The 20,227-nt window shown below is 40.2% G+C and overlaps 1 protein-coding gene across 6 annotated transcripts in view; it reads right to left on the minus strand.

The window, feature by feature from the left end:
• Nucleotides 1-5,230: 5,230 nt before the first annotated feature.
• Nucleotides 5,231-20,227, minus strand: part of n4bp3 (NEDD4 binding protein 3) — a 234,479-nt gene continuing 219,482 nt past the window's right edge. For all 6 annotated transcript variants that reach the window (XM_063053614.1, XM_063053618.1, XM_063053616.1 and 3 more), the window contains 3 exons: nucleotides 11,152-11,573; nucleotides 8,459-9,277; nucleotides 5,231-7,043 (listed from right to left, as the gene is read on the minus strand). In XM_063053614.1, the coding sequence (XP_062909684.1) occupies nucleotides 6,396-7,043; nucleotides 8,459-9,277; nucleotides 11,152-11,541 (1,857 nt within the window). In that variant the 5' untranslated portion in view covers nucleotides 11,542-11,573 and the 3' untranslated portion in view covers nucleotides 5,231-6,395. The remainder of the gene's footprint in view (nucleotides 7,044-8,458; nucleotides 9,278-11,151; nucleotides 11,574-20,227) is intronic.

Raw genomic sequence — 20,227 nt, forward strand, 5'->3', positions numbered from 1 at the left:
AATCCTCCTTTACCTGTAAGTAGCAGCTTGTTTGAACTTGTGTACAAAACTTATACATTTCATTTATAATCAAATAAGTTCAATAAAAACTGACAGTGCAGTTGCTGACAAAGAGTTTTCCTGAATTGTCTGGGAGCAGGGATTTTTTCAGGATGATGAATAGCAGAGTCACCATGATGAAGTCCACACAGCCAGGCATCGCTAACTAGGGGACTAACAGCCACTGCCCATTGATATCCACATTCTTTAATGCCCCCATTCCACAGTCACTGGTGCTACCAAAGACTCCTTTTCATTAACTTTCTTGTATCCAAGTACTGAAATCAAGTTTTGATATGGAGGAACTGGAAAGAAAACCAACTTCAAAGAATTTTCCCCACAGGAATTGGAAGTCCACAGACAGGCACTGAATGGGAAAGGTACAAGATTAATAGTTTGGGCAGTGCAACAGAGCGCTCAGCATGTTGATGAAGATCAGAGCCCCTTTGATGAACGAAGTTAGTTTCAGTATCATAAACATGAATGAAACTCCCACTATGCCACTCTGTGGGTGAAGGTGTTGTCAGTACACAATGGATTTAAACTCATTTGCTCCAGTGAAGTGTGTAACACTGATTAAAAGTGCTCGAAGCAGAATAACATCCCTCAAGGGAAAGATTTTTAGAAACAAAAAATTAGTGAAATATTCTGGGATTTGAATCAAACAGGGTATGTTATACACCAGTAATTAATGAGAACTGAATAAATTTGAATTCCTTTTTAATTATTGGACTTCCTGAGAAGATTTACTAATCTATCCCATTTTTGCATTCTTTAAAAAGACCTTAAATCAGTATGTAATTTCTCCATCAAGAAACTTTAGACCAAAATTTGACTTGGAAGTACCATAGAAAGGGGGCTTGAAATTTTAGTTATTTGCCACTGAATTTAAAGGCTTAATAATATGAATGTGTTGAATATATGTAAGACAATGTTTAGAGTGGAGATTGGAAAATAAGTTCTGTTTTGAGCACTCCATCAAGAAAAATGCTTTGGGATTATGGGTAAATTTCAATGGTGATTATCTGGGAATGAGAAGACTGTGTAAAAATCTAGAGCTGTTTATAACTATTACAAACATTTCCTCTAGCATTGACAAGCAGATAAGATACAGATTTCCCAATGTAACAAGCAAATTTACAGCTTTGGTTTAAATAGTAAAGTTAATTCCATACAGTTTTTAACTGAACTTCACCTGGAATAATGATTTGGTTTGGTTCTAATGTTTTTCTAGGTTACCTTCCAAATATAACTTAACTTTTACTATAAATTATGGTGCACACCAGAGTGCATTAACGTATGTCATTAACAGACAAACCATGGTAAAACAAGAACCCATTTTAAAGTAAGTTTTATTTGGAAATGTTTAAGCCAGAGTTTGAGCCATAAATGATTGGTAAATAGCAAGCTTAATGCATCTGGTCTTAGTTACTAAACAATGTTAAGATGCCAGGTTAATATTTTCTAGACATTTAATTCACTACCACAGATGCAGATTAAACCTGAAGTATTTTAAAATGACTACGTTGCTCATAGCAACAACATAACTGGTACAGTCTGCTACAATGAAAGAAATAGGTGATGAAAAGATGGTAGTATAGGAGCGAGTAACTGCAGTACTGATCATTGTCACTAGGTGGACACAGTGTATCATCAATCCAAAGTAAGCACTAGTACACTAGGCCATGAAGTCAATATTGTTCTTTTGTTAAGCACTAGTCTACCCTGCAGCCAGTGCAGGTGCTGAGGAAGGGGAAAAGAGGTGGGAGAAGGAATCTTGAATTAGGCCCTCTCAGCCTTCTGTACTCTGTATAATCCATCTCCAAACTGGTGTGGCCCAGTTATTGACTGTGGAAGGATTTTAGTTACTCAAAACAATTTTGCAGAATGCTAACAGGTGTTAAATTTTTTTTAAATTAAAAGGAAAATCAAGAAATGCCACCCAGGACAGGCAGCATCCAGTGCTCCACAACCACTTCTATACTTAAAATATTATATCTAAAAGGAAACATCTTTTTGGTTATAGTGGGGAGGCAGGAAGAACAGAAGCAAGATTAAATCATGGTTATATGGTTGTTTTTTCAGCTCTGGATTCTATTAAAGCAGGACAGAGGCAAATAACAAAATAGATCCAGATACTGGAAATCTAAACTAAACAGAAAATGCATTTTTTTTTGTTTTCAATGTCTGCAACAGATCATCACTTTGTTCTCAAGTGGGAACTCCTTCTTGAAGGGGAACAGTATTGTTCGTGTTCACACTCAGCGAAGAAGTGATCTGAGCAGCAAGAACTGGAGCCCAAGTTTCTTTGGAAATTGTCTAAAACTTGAGTGTTCAGAAGATTTGGTGATTTTGGAAGTTGCTCTTATTCCATTTTCAAGCCCCTAAATGACATGAAGAAGTAACACTGGCTTTCAGTATTGCTTACATCAGGAAGTCATGTTCGAGTGAGCAAGGGAGACAGGAATATTGTGGCACTGGGGCAGAGTTCGTGCTGCAGTGACCTATGTTCAAGCCCGGCCACTGGTACTGACCATGTCAAGCTTACACATTCTCCTGGTGGACCACATCGGTTTTTTCAGGGTGCTCTAGTTTCACCCTACATCCTAAAGTAAGATAACTGGCCAGAATTGTGTCAGGTGAGTGCTAGAATCTTGAGGACTTTGGTAGCAATGTGGAAAGAATAAATGCACAATAAACCCATCTTTAGTGTAAATGGGTGCTTGATATAGGTGTCAGTTCAGTGGACTGAAAGGATCATGCCCCCAGGATAAAGTTGGAGAGAGAGAGAGAGTTACTGAACAAACATAGAGGAAGATGATTTTGCTGTCTGTGATAGATTATTTTCTTTCCAAGGCCCAAGAGGTTTATTGCTGACCTGAGCTTTCTAGCACAGCAGCATAAGTTTTCCAAAGGGTTAGAGTTTGTGACAAAGTTAATTTCTAACCAACATCCCTTGCTCAGCTTCTTGTCGTAAACAACTGAACAAGTAGTTCTTGTAGGCCCATGCTTAATCAATGTAAGACAATAGGGTTGTGCTAATTAGCCTGCATCTAACCAGACAACACTGGCTAAGTTACTTGCATCATTGTGACTAAGTCTGAAAAGATTGCAGACCAGACTGATTTTGTCATTTAGCACATCAAACATGGTCACATGTGTTGTCGATCATATATTAGTTGGGATACAGTATTTTCATACTCAGAGAGTCAGTCCTCACAGAATTATTTTTGGGTTTCTGGGATCTCTGTCCCCAGAAACGTTTAGACCGTCTGTTGAATTACCTTGTCCTAGCAAAGGCATCTGAAAAACATCACTTGTAGATAACGTCAACTAGTAGCAAAACAGTATAAATGTTAGAAAGCATCTGGAATTGCTACCAATGACAAGGAGAATTACAGAAAGATGGGGGTGACAGACAGAAGAACTAGAATTCATTTGTCAACATTTGGTTTCTGTAACAGACAACTCATTCATCTGCAACTCATTGGTAAGTTCTTTTTTTGTAAGAATTGTACCCGTGTTTGGAAATTGGAGTTTATAAATCTTTTGTAATTCAGAAATCTTTCATAAATTAGAAATTGTCTATCAGTGTTAAATGTATGTATGTTAAGAACTGCTTGTCTAAATTAAAACAAACATACTGTTTGGTTTATTTTAACTTTGTTGGCTGGAAGAACCTCCTCCTTGATAGGGAAGGGAATGCCACCATTCAGATAGCTGTATTGGCAGCTAAACCTTGCTGCAGAGACTAGACAGGGGAGTAAGCTAGTCTTTGAATTCAGTACAACTGCCTTATTGTGAAGATGCCCATAGAAACCTATATTGGACAGGTCTTAAAATCTCCTTTGAGGTTAGAGCTTTGCAGACAGTGCATCCACTATTACATGTCTTGGTGTTTAGTGAACAATTACAGGTGAGTGGAATTTGCAAGCGCAGATGGGAACCTGTAAGGAGCATTAAGATGAAATGCTAGTAGGTGCGGCTATAAGTAGTGATCCTAGCAGCCCTGTACTGAGGGTGGAGAGTAAATGTGCAACAGAATATACACAGTGGCAAACCTGTGTTCAGCCAGATAATACCTCCTGATTCTTTAAAAAAAATTGTGGCAGCTATAAAAAAACTGACACTAATTCTGCTGTAGCTTTGCAGTCAAAACTACCTGGACATTTTAGTTTGTTATAGTGAAGGGTATTGAAAGAATAGATGTGGAAAGAATTTAAAAATTGAGTTTACTATTTAAAAATAAGGGTCATCCATTTCTTAAAAAAAGATATTTTTTCTCTCTCAGTTGACCTTTAATCTTTGGGATTCTGCTTCCTTTTAGGAAGACAAATGTTGAACATTCCTTGAATGGTGTGGGTAGAAACTTGATCAATAAGCAGGGATAAGTGGAAGGCACTGCCGGGAGGTAGGGGGGTGGTTGGTAGAGGCAGATACATTAGTGACATTTAAGAAAAACACTTAGATGGGCACATAGATGTAAGAAAAATGGAGGTCTATGTGGGAGGGGTGGCTTGGAGTAGGTTAAAAGGCTGGCACAATGCTGTGGGCTGAGTGACTTGTACTGTGCTGCGATATTCTAAGTTCTATGATAACTGGGGTAAGCAAGAACGTAGAATTGAAGTTGAAATTTGATTAGCCATGATATTATTGGAATGCAGCACTGGCTTGAGTCAACAGTTAGCCTACATCTGCTCCTAATCCATTTGTACACCAGCTCCACTCATTGGGATTCAGATTTTCGCCATCAGCATTGTTCAGTAAAAATACGTAGTAGGCTGTGGATCAAGCCACAGAAGTCACAAACACAAGCTGAGGGATTACTTCTGTACCGTATTAGTGCAGAACCTGCGTGTCCTGTACTGTTGCAAATCCTGCCTTCTGGTTGAGAAATACTTAGCCATTTCACACATGAATGAAAAATGCATTGCCTTGTTCACATGGAAGGGACTTCTCCAGGCATTTTTGTCAACATTCCTTTCTCAGTCTATGTAGTCAAAAAGAAACTAGTGAGCTAGCTGGTCTTTGCAATGCTGTCTGTGGGATATTTCTCACAGTATAGTGACGTATTCTCTGAACAGTACTTTAAGATACGTGGTGAGGAGTAATGATCAAAAATGGCAATTGTACAGCATATCTCAATATAATTTTAAAATATTCAACCTTGCAATGAAAGAATGAAAATGTATTTGTGAATGTATTTATAAATTTAATCAGGCTGTTTTGTTCCGAGTTACAATTCCTGGAGGAGAAAATGTGGTGTCATTTAGGTGGTCATTTTTTTTTTCTGAGGCAAATACTGCTCTGGCCATGACTGCATATGACTGCCCTCACTGCCCTGACATTGCAGTGAACAACCAACAGCTGTAGGTATCTGCATATTAATTCTAAAAAGTACTAGCAGGTAGGGTTATAGTTTTGAATGTCGGTTTCAATATTGTCCTCTTCTTCCCTTGAGGCCCAATTCTGTTTCAACAAGACACAAGACAAAAGCAAAACAATTGCCCTCCTGGTTGCTGCAAAGCAAGCCAGATCTTGTCAGTACAATCATGATCCTCATAAGACAGAAACTTCCAGTTTGTCTATACATAGTGAGTGATAAAAAGGCAAAGGAAGAGCATTATGAAAAAAATGGTATCTATGCCTCGTGTGTAGAAAATGTTATAAAACAAAATCCAAATAAAATTCAGCCGATAAAATTCACTCCATCTCAAAAAAGGGAAAATCCTTACAAAAATAATTAAACATAGGCAAGATCTGGTATTACTTGTCACTTTTCTAAAACTATCATTCCAAATCAATATTACTTCTCGGCAGATTTGCTAATCAAATTGCAGAGCTTAATTCTGTAGAATGTGAAATTTAAACTAAGCTCTAACAATTAATAATTCAGAGAGGGACCTGAATTGCATTAATGTGTCATTCTCTGCAGTGATTCTAAAATATATAGGTAAATAAAATACCATACTAGGGGATTATTTCACATTTTAAAACACTGAGTTTAAACCTTAAATTGGCTTGACTTAAGTTAGGTTTGCATTTGTTGAGTGCACAGAAGTTCTTTGTAGCATCTTTCAATTATGGAGAAAAGGTCAATCACTTCTCAGATTTGAGGCATCAAGAACTAAGTGTTTCACGTTCTCTACACACGCCACTTTCCATTAGAGAACATTCTGGAAGCATCCTTGTGTGTCATCCTTTCCATTTGTAGATCCAAGTCAGTAATATCTTCCAGCTGCTACAACCTATCATCATGTTCTGTTCACCTTGAGGAATTCAACACAATATATATATATCTTTAAAAAAGTCAGTGTCCTGATCTACAATCAATGATGCACAATTTAATTGCTTATTCATATCTCAGAGGATTCGATCCTTTCAATCCATGGTAGGTTCTGTTTGACATCATTGTCCGTTAGTTCTACTTTGGCTGTAATAACCCGAATTTCTTGTTCAAGGGCTTGGTTTCTTTGGTACATCTCTAGATAACTAGACTGTAGTTGTTTCTGATACTGAATGACTTTTTCCTTTTCGTCCTGCCAGGTACTTCTCTCAATTTCAAAATTGGCAGCTTGGGCTTCACACTGCCTTCGTTCCAATAACAGTTCAGCTTTCAGTCTTTCAATCTGGAGGACAAGACCTTGGGTGGTGTCACCATGACAGCTTCTGGCCTTCAGATCATCGGTCTCCCTGTTCAACAAGCCTTTCATTTCTTCGGGTGCTCCATCTCTCTCCAGGCAGGCTTCTTGGAGTAAGATGTGCTCCTCCTGCTGCTGCTGCTGTTGCAGCAGTGCGTTTGTGCTTTTAGCTAGTTGCTTGGATTGTGCCTGCAGGGAGTTCTTTAGCAGCAGCATCTGTTCATCTTTGGTACAGAGCTCCACTCGAACTTCTTGGAGCAGGGCTTTCAGGCTGAACAGCTCACTCAGTTTCTCCGCTACCTCTGCCTGAGAGTCTCGCAGTTGCTGCTTCAGCAGGGCGATCTCACCAGCCTTCTGACAGACCTGCAATGAGACAAATTTCAAGCAAACCCTTCTGGTCATCTGAAACAACAGGCTGCTCAGCATGAGCAAAAACCAACATTTAAGTTTTCACCCAAGACTTTTTAATCTAAATGCTCAAAGCTTTTTTTTAAATTTTGAGAGAGAAGTTTGTAATTGCCCAGCTGTTGAACAGTGCAGACACTACAGACCCACCTGAAATGGTTTTCTTCCTTTGCCAGAGATTCAATCAGATTGAGGGTTTAAGTTTACAAGCTACAGGGAAGTTTAGAGGGGATCTGAGAAAGATTTTTTTTTCACCCCCCAAGGTTGGAATCTGGAAAATACTGAGGAGTGATGGAGGTTAAGACTCTCACAGTATTTAAGTATTCCAACTAAAACAAAGGAGGGCCCAGACTAAGGATGGTAAATGGATGAGGATAGATGGGCCTTGATGGTTGTCATAAATACAACTGCAGGCACTATTTCTGTGCTGCACTTCTGTTGTTGACTTTACTCTTGGCCAAAATGGATCATTCGAAATTTTAGTTGCTAAGTGCAGAGGAAAAGAATTGGGCCTAGCCACTGGTGAATACTGGGTTGGAAAGAGATAGATAAATATAAAATATATGTCAGAGGTGCATTCACTTCAGAGAAATTAAACATCTCCTTTGATTCCAGTATGAAATTCGGTGTGCTATATGAATGAAAGTGGGATTAACGGAGCAAATGCCTCCCACGTAATAGAGCTGAGCCTTGCAGAGATTTAACTCCAGGAGAACAGCATTGCTGTCAGCATCCTTGGTCTGAAATTGAGGTGTGGAAAGAAGAGATCAGGGCATCAGCAGTAACCAAGCACAGACTGGTAACATTGCAAAGGAGAATTCTTCAGGAAAGTGTGCTTGGAAGGTAATCCCTGCTCAGACTTTCTGCCAGCAGCCTAGGTAAACCTGGGCCCTCTTTATCTATCACTGAAGCAGGTCCCAACCCCAAGGTTAAAGGTTGATTTCTCATGTGGGGCATAAACCATGTGCAGATAAGAATTTTGCACAGGTGACTAAATTCTACACAGCCTTTGATGTCTGTACGTAAGCAGAAAGATGAGAGCCCACACACAAAAATCTTGCCGGCTGCAATTGGTGCACCAAATACCCAATCGTATTTAGCAACAGGTTTTTGACAAATTTGCCTTGTGCAGTGCATAGGGGCAGGGTTAATAACAAACAATTAAAGCCAGCTTTAACAATAGGTACAGCTTCCTCGACGTTTTGGCGGAAAACAATATGGGACAATGTGGACAATGTAACAGTGCTAGTACAGAAACCTAGATCAGTAACAAGGAAGATGTTGCTGATTACTTTGGGGTTCCATGTTCTTTTGTTTGTGAAATGCTAATTAACCAATGGCAATACATAATATTAATACATAAATAATTATACCTCCCATTTGGTCTCCTCCAGCTTTGGGGTTAAGTCATCTTGCTCCTGTCGATAAGACGTACACTGGCTTTTGAGCTGCTCACATTCCAGCAGCAACTTGTTGAAATCCTCCTGCAGCTTCCTCTTCTCCTGCTTGATCTTGAAGACCTGCAGCTGGAGAGTCCGCTGGGTGTGTTGGGCTTGCTGGGTCACCTGGCGCAGCTTGCTGGCATAGATAAGCTTCAGCTCTTCCATCTCCTTCTCCCAGAGCCTTTGCTTATCCTCGAACACCTGAGCAATGGCATCCTCGCTCTCGTCCAGGTTCCTCCTCACGTGCTTCAGCTCCACTTCCTTCTCGTGAAGCCGGTCTTCCAGCTCTCTGACAACGTCCTCCATCGATCGTGACAGCTCGCAGGAAGGGGACATGTTGCCCTGGGGGTCCACTCGGCTCAGGACTGCCATACTCTTGCAGGAGAAACGGCCACTGTCAGAGTTGGAAGCCTCCTTGGATCCCCCATCAACGCAGTTTGAGCCAATGTGGTTGATTTGCCCCATGGAGGCACTTATCTGCCCTATGTGGTGCTTCAGGCCCGTTCCGCAGGGAGGGAGGCTCGTCATGGAATTCCGCCCAGAGTCAGACAGGTCCTCCTCTTGACTGACTGTCCTGAAGTAATCCTTCTTTTCACCTCCATTCCTCATGGGTGAATGGTCCATCTTGCTGAAGACATTGAGGCTGGCTGTACTGTCACTCAGCTCCTTGGTCTGCTGCGGATACAGATTCTGCATTGAACTGAAGTTCTTTGGCACCACCGGCATGAACGCAGAGGGTCGGAATCGTGACTGTGGAAAAGACAATAAGGTGGGGACGGTTTGGTGAGGGGGAGTAGATGGGAGGATGTAAAATTGAAGATCAATTGATATACATTAAAATACAGTTTGTACTTGTTTTCTGCTAAATGGATTATGCTCGTATACCCATTAGTAATCCATAAGAAGTTGTTTATTCTCCAAATTTTTGTAGCATTTCCATCATCAACTGAAAGGCAAAGCTTAGTTCCGGCACTTTCCGCTTTCCTGATGTTTTTTATTATCTAGATATCTCACAGCCCTGATTTTTGTACTTGTGAGACTATCAACACCTGACAGAGGAGTGACATGAGCTAACCTGGATGGCAAATACTTATATTAAACTAGGTTCATTTAACTTAATAGAGAGACTCCCATCCCAGACAGCAGGTTAACATGAATCACACTGGTACATCTAGTTGGTTGTAGTGTTATAATCATTTTCTTTACAATCTATGATCTTAAAGAATGCCATAATTATCAAAAGACAATCTGTTTGATTGTCAAGTATGGAGATAAATGCTAATATAAAATCAGGCAAAGCCAATAATTTTTAGGTTTGAGGTCTACACACTTTTCTTAGTTGCAGAAATCCAATTAGGCACCAATGAACAAACACTTCAATTGAAGTTCATGCATTTAAACAGCTTTGCAGAAGTCTCTTCTCCCCACTTCCATTGTCAGACTATCTGGCAAGAGCATCCTGGTGACATTTACATTCCTCACAGTTACTCTGCTCAGAGTCTGACTAAAGCTTCATTTTTATCTTAAAAGATATTGCTACTGAGACAGCCATGAGGTAAGAAAGAAGCTGTTACTGAAATACGTAGAAAATGCTGGAAATACTCTTATAGAAAGAGAGAAAATAAGTAACATTTCAAGTTGAAGAAAATTTCAGCCCGTCCATGTCAAGAGAAGCTGTGGAGAAGCTCAGAGAGAGAAACAGAGGTGGCGTCATCTGTACACATCATAACTGTGTCCTCTTGTGGCTTGGTATGGACATCCTGAGATCACGTGTAGCTATTTGTGTAGCTACTCTCACTTGCTCGTCCATTGAAACGTTCCCACAACCAATGATCTCACTTTAAGGACTCTTTATCTCATTATCTCATGTTCTCATAATTAATTGCTATTTACTTATATTTTCATTTGCACAGTTTCTTACCTTCTGCACTCTGAGTGACCTTTCATTGATCCTGTTATAGTTACTATTCTAGATAGATTTGCTGAGTATGCCCACAGGAAAATGAATCTCAGGGTTGTATTTGGTGACATACACAGCATGAACTTTGATAATAAATTTACTTTGAACTTTGAACTACTTTGTAGCAGTGATCAACTGTAACACTCACTTTGTCGTGTGAGCTTGAAAACGTTAACTGTTCTGCCAGACACACAAACCCCATGTTTTGAGAAAGGATTCTGGTGCAGCATTGCATAAGATACACACTGTGCTATAATCCACTTGCAACAATGCTACAAGAATCCGTGAAGATACTGATGCCACGCTTTTGAGTGATGTTGCCAAGTGGCTGCATATGGATGAAAAAATAAAATGAGGCCTGGATTTGGGAAAACGCCAGTGTTCCTTGTAGGAACTTCTGGCTTCAGCTGGATAGACAAGAACCAAATAAGTGAGTGTAGTGCCACCACCAGTAGTGAATGAAGGTGGCTGTAGTTATCAATATTTATACAGAATCAAAATATATAAAGAGAAATATTATAAATTCGGAAGGTTGAAAATAAAGTACATTAAATAATTATCAGATTGATATATCTTAAACAGGGTGAATTAAAAGTAAAAGGCAACTTATTCTACTGTATCAAACTTGTTCTAGTCAGGTGTTTCTGACTGAGGTTTAAAGTACCTTTTCAAATTTTCCTCCAACAGGAAGTGAGTTCTTTTTTAGGTCAATGTCCTTCCCATAAATCTCATTCTGTCCGTCTTTTCGGCACCGTTCCATGGAAGAACACCCGGACGCAATCCTTTTGTCCGTTTTTGCTCCTTTTTTGGTGCTGTTAAGATAGTTCAACAGGTCTCTCTGGGTCAGTCCTTTTTTAAAGAGCCCATCTGGCTGCCTGAGGTTGTATGCGTTCCCACTTCGGTGACTCTTCATATTATCACTTGTGAGCTCATGTTTTTCAGCCATTAGACTACCAACGCTTCCCATTTTGCACTTGCTGTTAACTGGAGAACAAGGATACAGGTTGTTGCGATCACTAGATACAGGTAAGGTGTGGACAGCAGCCATGGGCATTCAGGACTCCAGAACATGGCTTGATGGCAACACTAGAAGAGAAAAAACAGACCACTTAAAATACCAGCACTGAGGAATTAATGAAAATTAAGCCCTGCTCCTGTCCCCATGATTAGACTGGGTAGGATGTATGCTGTCTGTGTTACATAGCATCGAAAAGAATGTGTTCCTCCTCTCTGTGGCAAATAAACCAAATATGCGCTCACTCCAAATGCACACAATAAATTCAGCAAATGTCGCTTAATAGAGGGAATGTATTGGCAAATACAATCACTTTATGAGAAGCTATATTGCCAAACTTAGTGCTTTGTGACAGGCTTTTAAAAATATTTATTCTCTAGATTTGCACATTGCTGGCAAAGCCTGCTCTATTGCCTATTCCCAGCTGTCCTTGAACATCTAAATTGTACTGAATCAGACAGGCAGGAATGGCGGATTCCCAGTGGAGCCATTGTACTGACAGGAAGGTACTGTAATATTTTAAATGGGGCTTTGTTGCAGCTTTGTGCCATCAGAAAAACTGACATTTAGAAAAACTGCTGTTCTTACTTCCAATAAAATGGCATAAAGAGTAAAAAAAAGGGGGGGGGATCAGGGAACAGATAGCGGATAAATTTTTCTCAGGATCTTGCAGCACTGCAGAAATGCATGCAAAGGCTCTGGATAAGGACTAAGCTGCAAATTCTGACTGCATTATGACATAGGGACGGTGGGGGGTTGGAAGGGAGAGTGGGAAGTCGATGCAGAGAAAGAGGAGTGGGGAGAGAACCACGGAAAAGGGGGAGGATGAGGGAAGTGGACAGAGAACTGATGGGGCAAAAGTGGGCATAAAGAGTTAAGAGCCAAAGGAGGGAGAGATGGGAGAAGTGGGGGGGGGGGAATGAATGGAGGGAGGGGAACTTCAATGCTGCCTGGTATTATGGGTGGCAAGAATAGACAGAGATAAATAGAGCTGAAATGTTTCCAAAACAGACAATTAACTCCACAGAAAGAAAATCCAGCTCCTTTTCTATCTAGCTTCCTACTAACTATTTCAAGCACTCGCATTGTGTCCCAGCAGCAGAGTTGCACGACTGATAAAACTAAGCTTCAACATTGCACCAGGTGTTGAGAAGTTTTAATAATACTGGAAATCTCACAAACAAAATTCCTGCTGCTTGCCTAAACAACGTACCATATTTAGTGAGTCTCAGGCAGGATGTTTGTGAGCTATCTGTAGCTTGCAATGTGTCAACAGATAGCGTTAAGTGATAATTTACTCAATGAAGGAGTAAATTATATTTAAATTTTACATCACTAATACTTTTGAATAGAAGCAGTGCTACTTTGTTACATTTTATAGAACAAAGTCGCAATATTGTGCATTGACCAGTTCCTGGTTCTGGGACAATGTGGTGCAAATTCCAGCTCTACCATTTTCAACTTCGTTTTACTGCGGATTCCACTTCCCTGCAAATAATATTGGAGCACTGAATCAATGGGAAATTTTCATGGTGGTTAGTACATTCAGTCAGTGGCCATTTTATCAGGTACAGGTGGTACCCAATGGTGGCCACTGAGAATATTTCTGTGTGATTGTGTTCATGGTCTTCTGCTGCTATAGAACTCCACTTCAAGGAATGACGTGTTGTTTGTTCAGAGCTGCTCTTCTGCACACCACCTCTGCACGCCACTGTTGTAACATGTGGTTATCTGAGTTACTGTTTCCTCCCCGTCAGCTTGAACCAGTTTGGCCATTCTCCTCTGACCACTGACATTAACAAAGTATTTTTGCCCACAGAATTGCCACTCACTGGAAGGGTTTTTTTTGTACCATTCTGTGTAAATTCTAGGGACTTTTGTGCATGAAAATCCCAGGAGGTCAGCAATTTCTGGGCTATTCAAACCGCCCCATCTGGCACCAACAATCATTTCATGGTCAAAGTCACTTAGATCACATTTCTCCCACAGTCTGATGTTTGTTCTGAATAAAAACTGAACCTCTTGACCATGTCTGCATGCTTTTATGCATTGAGATGCTGCCACATGATTGACTGATTCGATATTTGCATTAACCAACAGGTGTTGCTAATAAAGTGGCCATTGAATTGAAGTGCGCATCTTCAATTACTTGTAAAATTATCTAATTTCACTTTTGTCTTATTTCTTTATCGCACAAATGTCCTTTGGAGGAAAATAGAGCTTGCCAACCACTTTACCACAAAGTGGCATGGTTTTCATCCCAGAAGCACCATGTACTAGATGTACCACTGAGCTATTGGGAAAATATCAAGAAATATAATGCATATTTAATCAGTGAATATGACTCAATTGCCATGACACTTGTACCAGATTCCAAATGTTCCAAAATGGAGGATTACGAGAGATAGGTGCAGAGCAAACTCCCGGGGCTAGAAACGCTGCAGCATCATTTGTTTTTGGTGAACCAATGAGGTGCTTGGGTTTCTCAATAATTGGGGGCACGATATCTTGATATTCTAATGTCACTGCCTGGACTGGAGAATAGAACAATCTATCATGCATTAATATTTTTCCTCAGAGTGGTCTTACTATGGAGTGCAAGTCACTCAGAATGGAGGCGGGGTGAACTATCTAGTGGGGAGAACTGGAGAAGAATTGAGAAAAGAATCAGAGTGAGCCAAAGCCAAAATTGAAGGAAGATGCTGAGAAGCGATTCAAAAACATCGTAAAGAAAATTTTGAAAATAGGAACTGATTAAAAAGTTTGGTGAAGTGTGTAATGAAGTTCAGAATCTACTTTGAGGTAAAACCTATGCACCTTACCCTCCGGTACAAATGGATGTTTTAACAATGGAGCACCTTCCAACCCTCCAAGTAAAGTCTGTCCCAGTGTACAGGTCTGTCCACATACAGATACAATGTAAGTGGCACAACAGTTGCAAGCCCAACAATCTCTGCGCACTTGCGCACTCAATGTACGTGAAACTCCATGTGTGGATTTTTAGATAAAATCCATTTGGGGAGTCCATTACAATGCTGAAATAAGCAAACAAATTTCGAGCCCAACCTTTAAACACTCAGCTGGTAATGGATTGGGTGGAGGCCTGCATGCTGAAGTCAATAACATATCCAGATATTATCTTTTTGATAAATATAAAGATTTGCTTTATTTGTCACATGTACACATTCAAACATAGAGTGAATTTTGTCATTTGTGTCAATGAACAACACAGTCCATATACGTAATTCGGATGAAAAATAGGTGCAGTGATTAGTAAGTTTACAGATGACACAAGTCGTGGATAGCACGGAAAGTGCTGATGAAGAAAATCAGCCCAAGTATTGCCTGTTTATTTCCTTCCATCGATTTTGCCTGTCTTGCTAAGTTCCTCCAGCGTTTTGTGTGTGTTGCTCAAGATTTCCAGCATCACCTTTATTTACCATGAGGGACCTTGTCAAATGCTTCACCAAAATCCATGAAGACAGCATCTACTGACCTACCCTCAGTCATCTTTGTCACTTCCCTCAGAAGAACTCGATCAGGTTGGAGAGGCAGGATCTCCCTGCGCAAAGCACAACTGACTTTCTCTAACAAGTCCAGGTTTTTCCAATGCAGACAAGTCATTCCATGGGAAACTTCTCCAATAATTTCCCTACCACTGATGCAAGGCTCTCTAACCTATAATTTTCTAGTTTGTGCCTATTGTCTTTCTCAAATGAAGGAACAACATTGGCTAATCTCCAATTTCTGGTATCTTGCCTGTGGCTAAAGAGATACACATACTGTATCTTTGTCAAGGTTCCAGCAATCTCCTCCCTTGCTTCCCTCAGTAGCCTGAATTAGATTCTATCAGGCACTGGGGACTTATCCACTTGAATATTTTCCTAGACACACAATACCACCTTCTTTCTAATATTGATATGTCCTAGAATATCAGCAAAACTCTCCCTAATCTCACTGTCACCCATCTCCTTTTGCTTGGTGAATACTGATTTCGATTCATAAGTCCCCTCCTTTATCCTCGAGTGGACCTACCCTTTTCTGATCTATCTTCTTATTCCTAATATACGTATAAAATGCCTTGGGGTTCTCCTTGATCCAACTTGTCAAGATCATTTTCTGGCCTCTGTTAGCCCTCTATTTCATGTTTAAATTCTCTATATTCATCAAGTGCATTGTCTAATTTCAAGTTCCTAAACCTTACAAATGCTTACATTGTCATCCAAAGTTTCCAAACCTTGCCATCTTTATCTATCAGCTTCGCAGGAACATGCTAGTCCTGGACTTTAATCAACCAGCTTTTAAAATTCTTCCACATATCATGTGGATTTATACTCAAACACCCAATTTCCAATCTGCCTTCCTTCTTGGCGTCCACTACCATAGATCCTTCAAAGTATCTGTGCAAGTTGTTAGGGAGGTTATAAAGGTGTATGCTGTGTTGGTCTTCATTAGTCAGGGGTTTAAATTCAAGAGCTGGGAGGTAATGTTGTAACTCTATAAAACCCAGGTTAGATCACACTGGAATACTGTGCTTGGGTCTGGTTACCTTTTATAGGAAGGGTGTGGAAGCTTTAGGGAGGTGCAGAGGACAAGTCTTATGAGGATTAGTTGAGTGAACTTTACTTTTCTCTTTGGAGTGAAGAAGGTTAAGAGGTGACGTGATGGAGGTGAACAAGATGATAAGAGGCATAGATCAAGCAGATAGTCAGAGGCTTTTACCCAGGGTGGAAATGGCTAATATGAAGCAGCATAACTTTAGAGTGACTGGAATAATGTATGGGGGGGTATGTCAGAGGTAAAGCTTTTTTACAGAGTGCTCAGTGTGTGGAATACCCTACCAGGGGTGGTGGTAGAGGCAGATACATTAGGGACGTTTTAAAAACTCTTAGAAAGTCACATGGATGATAGAAAAATTGGAGGGCCGTGTAGGAGGGAAGGGTTAGATGTTAAAAGGTTGGCATGACATCGCGGCCTGTACTGTGCTGAATTTTCTGTGTTCCATAATGTCCAGTTCCTTCTTCACACTCTCATAATTAGCCTTTCCTCAGTTTTAACTTTCAACAGAGGACCTGTCCTATCCTCATCCATAACCATCTTAAAAATTAATGAATAATGGTATACTGTTTCAAAAATGACCCCTCACTTAAACTTTGTTTTCCTCCGATTAATTCGCCAATACGTTTAGTATGGCCCAGCACAAGCTGGATTCTCGACGTACTGTTTTTCTTAGAGACACCTAACAAATCCCATTCCATCTGTCCCAGGCAATATGGGAGACCCAATCGATATCGGGAAAGTTAAAATCACCCACTACAATAACCCTGTTTTTGCATAATTTGGTGATCTACCCGCATATCTGTTCCTTTCCTCCTGCTGGCTGTTGGCACGCCTGCAACAAGAGCATCATAGTGATTGCATTTTCTCATTTCTGAGCTCTACTCATACAACCTCGCGGATGAGCCCTCCAAGATGTCCATTATTATCCTGAGGAGAAACATAAAATGGAATGAGAATCTATTTTCCTCATCACTCTGAGAATCTGTCCTGTACTGTGCTACACCCAAATCCCTTTGCTTGCCTGGGTATTGAGCTTATTTCTGTAAATACAGCCATTCAATATTAATAATCAAAAATTCATCACCTTGCACATAATTCCAGAGTTAAGCCTGGTGCCAAACTTCCAGCAGTGTGTAAATATTAACTGTTCTATTTTGGTATTATCTGGATATTTCAGTACCATTCCCAGTGCTAGTCGACAACTTTTCTCATAGACGCCTTTGTCAAGTCAACACCTGGTGTTTGAAGCTGTCACATCTGGCATCATGACATCACTTTCCTTTCCTATTTTGACATCCTTAAAGCTTTTGCTACTTCCAGAGATGAAGAACTTGGGACAACTGTTTATCCCTCCAAACAAAAGATTTGCTTGGCCTGACCAAAATTTTCTGTTTGCATTATAAAGCACGTAGCTCAAGACACTGGCGAATGACAGGCTTTTGAAGTAATGCAGCCCAAAGTCTGTGTGTCTTATGTATCCCTTCCTCAATTTCCCATTGAGATACTGAAGGTCAGCTGATAATTTTACTTGGAGATACAGCACACAACAGGCTCTTCTGGCCTTCTGAACTACATCACCCAGCAACCCACTGTTTTAACCATAGCTTAATCATGGGAACATTTACAATGACCAATTAACCTACTAACTGGTACATCTGTGGACTGTGGGAGGAAACCGGAGCACCTGGAGGAAACGCATGTGAACGCAGAAAGGAATCTACAATCCTCCTTATGGCGGACACCAGAACTGAACTCTGAACTCTGAACTCCGACACCCCAATCTGTAATAGCATTGCGCTAACCACTATTCTACTGTGGCACCCCAATCAAACCAATAAATTGCTTCATTGAACAAAAAAGCAGATAAAAAGACTAACAGATTTCAACTCTCCCAGAAGCAAACCAGATCTGCACAGTTCCACCCCAAAATATTTGTAGCAGCATAGAGAGGAGTTGGTTTGCAAGCTTTGCCTCTATGGTCCTGGTGCAGGTTGATGGGAGTAGGCAGTTTAAATGGTTCAGCACAGATTAGAAGGGCTGCAGGGGCTGATTCTGTGCTGTACTTTTGAATGACTTCATGACACACAGTCTAGCGTTAGTAAAGAAGGCTAGTCATAGACATGCTATTACTCATTTCCAATATGTACTAGAATAAAATGAGCTCAATTGTGTTGCTCAAGCCCGTAATACAGGCACAGATTTTCCCAAAGCCAGGTATAACACAAAAGCAAATAAAAGTTGTCATCACCAGTAAGGTAGGCAACCTAGCCCCGCCATTTTCCTCTTCCTGTCCCTCCCTGATGATGCTGGCTCTTGCTGAGACACATTCCAAAGGAGGCCCCCTAGAAGAGGCTATTTTTTAACATGAAAGACTAATCAGATCAGTGAACACTCTGCTAACACAACAGCATCAAGTTACTCTGCCACTGAGCACCCCCATGGACACTCTCCCTCCACTAGCTGTCACCAGAAAGCAGGTGGGAGTAGAAATTTTCCGCCACCCCTATGCTGGCAGAGACCGGTTGACAGCAGAGCATTTTGTAGGTAATACAGTACATAGTACTTCTTCAGGACTGTATGAACATTTAGTTTTGGATGATGTGCAGGTTTAAGTGGTGTTAAAACTCCACCCATCTGTGCAAATGTCTAATCACAATCCTTAATTGCTTATTTCCTTCCTTCCTTAATATGTAGCTGCCGAATCATTTCATTGAACTGGTCCCATCCTGAGTAAAAGAATAGGTAGGGCCTCTACAGCGAGAATGCTTATTATAAACTGGAGTACATACATTGATACCACCTTCCAGCAGCAAAGCTTCCTAACAACATCCTTAGTTATTGAATGTGCTGCTGGAATGCAGAGCCAGAAAATTCAAATGCACAAAGGCACTAATGTGACAGAAAATCCTTTGATATGCCCATTGACTATCCCAATTACTTTTTTTTTGTCCTGCTATTGTGCTCTGAGGAGACATGAGGATTTAAATGAGAGATATTTCTGCTTGTTATAGTTGTCTCTGGCTATTACAAAATCCATAAAAGATCAACAGATTCATGTGGCTGCATATTAGTTCCCCCATGTTTCCCTTCAGTAATTCAATGATGGTAAAACTGTGCAGATTTGTACAGTATTCTTCCACCAGTAAACAGTAGTGTTAGAAATGTCCAACCGGATCCAATTCACTACCACTGCGCTAAAGAGCTGAAGAGAACACTAAATATAAGGCTCATCACACAGAGTTGAAAGGACAGGTAACAAAATCATTTTATGCCCCTAACAAAGATTCCTAAACATTACTGTTTACAACCACTGCAAATCTTCGTTAGAATCAGAAAATCTGAGGACTGAGCAAAATTAATGATTCTGACAGAGTGCAGGAGCAGAATTAATATACACAGTCAAAACGACAAATACATTGAAGAATTCCTGGATAAACGATGCATCTCTGCTGATAGTGCCCCCTTTCTGTCAGCACTCAGCGACTCATACAAGTCAGATCCTCCTATTAAATTAACAGCAATCATTGTTCAATGCATCAAAAATTAAAGGGATTTTTTCTAAATGGTGACATTGATAAAGCACATGCACTGTTGAACATCTGTGGTTTCAAGGCACAGCTTTTTTGTTTTGTAAATGTGAATTCATTTGAGATTACCTCTTGGTGATGGTCTATTAACCACCAAATAATACTTGGATATGAACAATTTTAAAAACCCTGTAGATACTTGAAGTAGATGTAAACAGGCATAACATTGGGACTGTGGATATAAGCACTGTTTCCTCCAAGGTGCGCGGGTGCATGGTTGCGCAGTAACTGAAATGCTCCTGCACACATAGCCTTTGTTGCTGCGCTGCTGGAATATACTTTTCTATAATATTAATATAACCCTGAAATTATATGAATATAATTTCAAATGATATGTTAATAGAATTGTGAAATACCCTGTAATTAATTGTGTATTAATGAATATAATCCACATATTTAAAATGCTGTGCAGTTTTCAGGCCGTGTAAAAGTTTCCTTTTCAGAGCAATGATTGGTCCGCGCAGCTGTAAAAAAAATTAGAGGAATGTTGGAGGTCAAGAATTGGAATTGAACAGCTAAGGGTATTCAAAATTTAAGAAGGACAGGCAAAAAAAGAAAGTGTATTCATAGTAGTATTG

The sequence above is a fragment of the Mobula hypostoma genome, chromosome 7 (genome assembly GCF_963921235.1).
Source record: "Mobula hypostoma chromosome 7, sMobHyp1.1, whole genome shotgun sequence".
NCBI lineage: Eukaryota > Metazoa > Chordata > Chondrichthyes > Myliobatiformes > Myliobatidae > Mobula > Mobula hypostoma.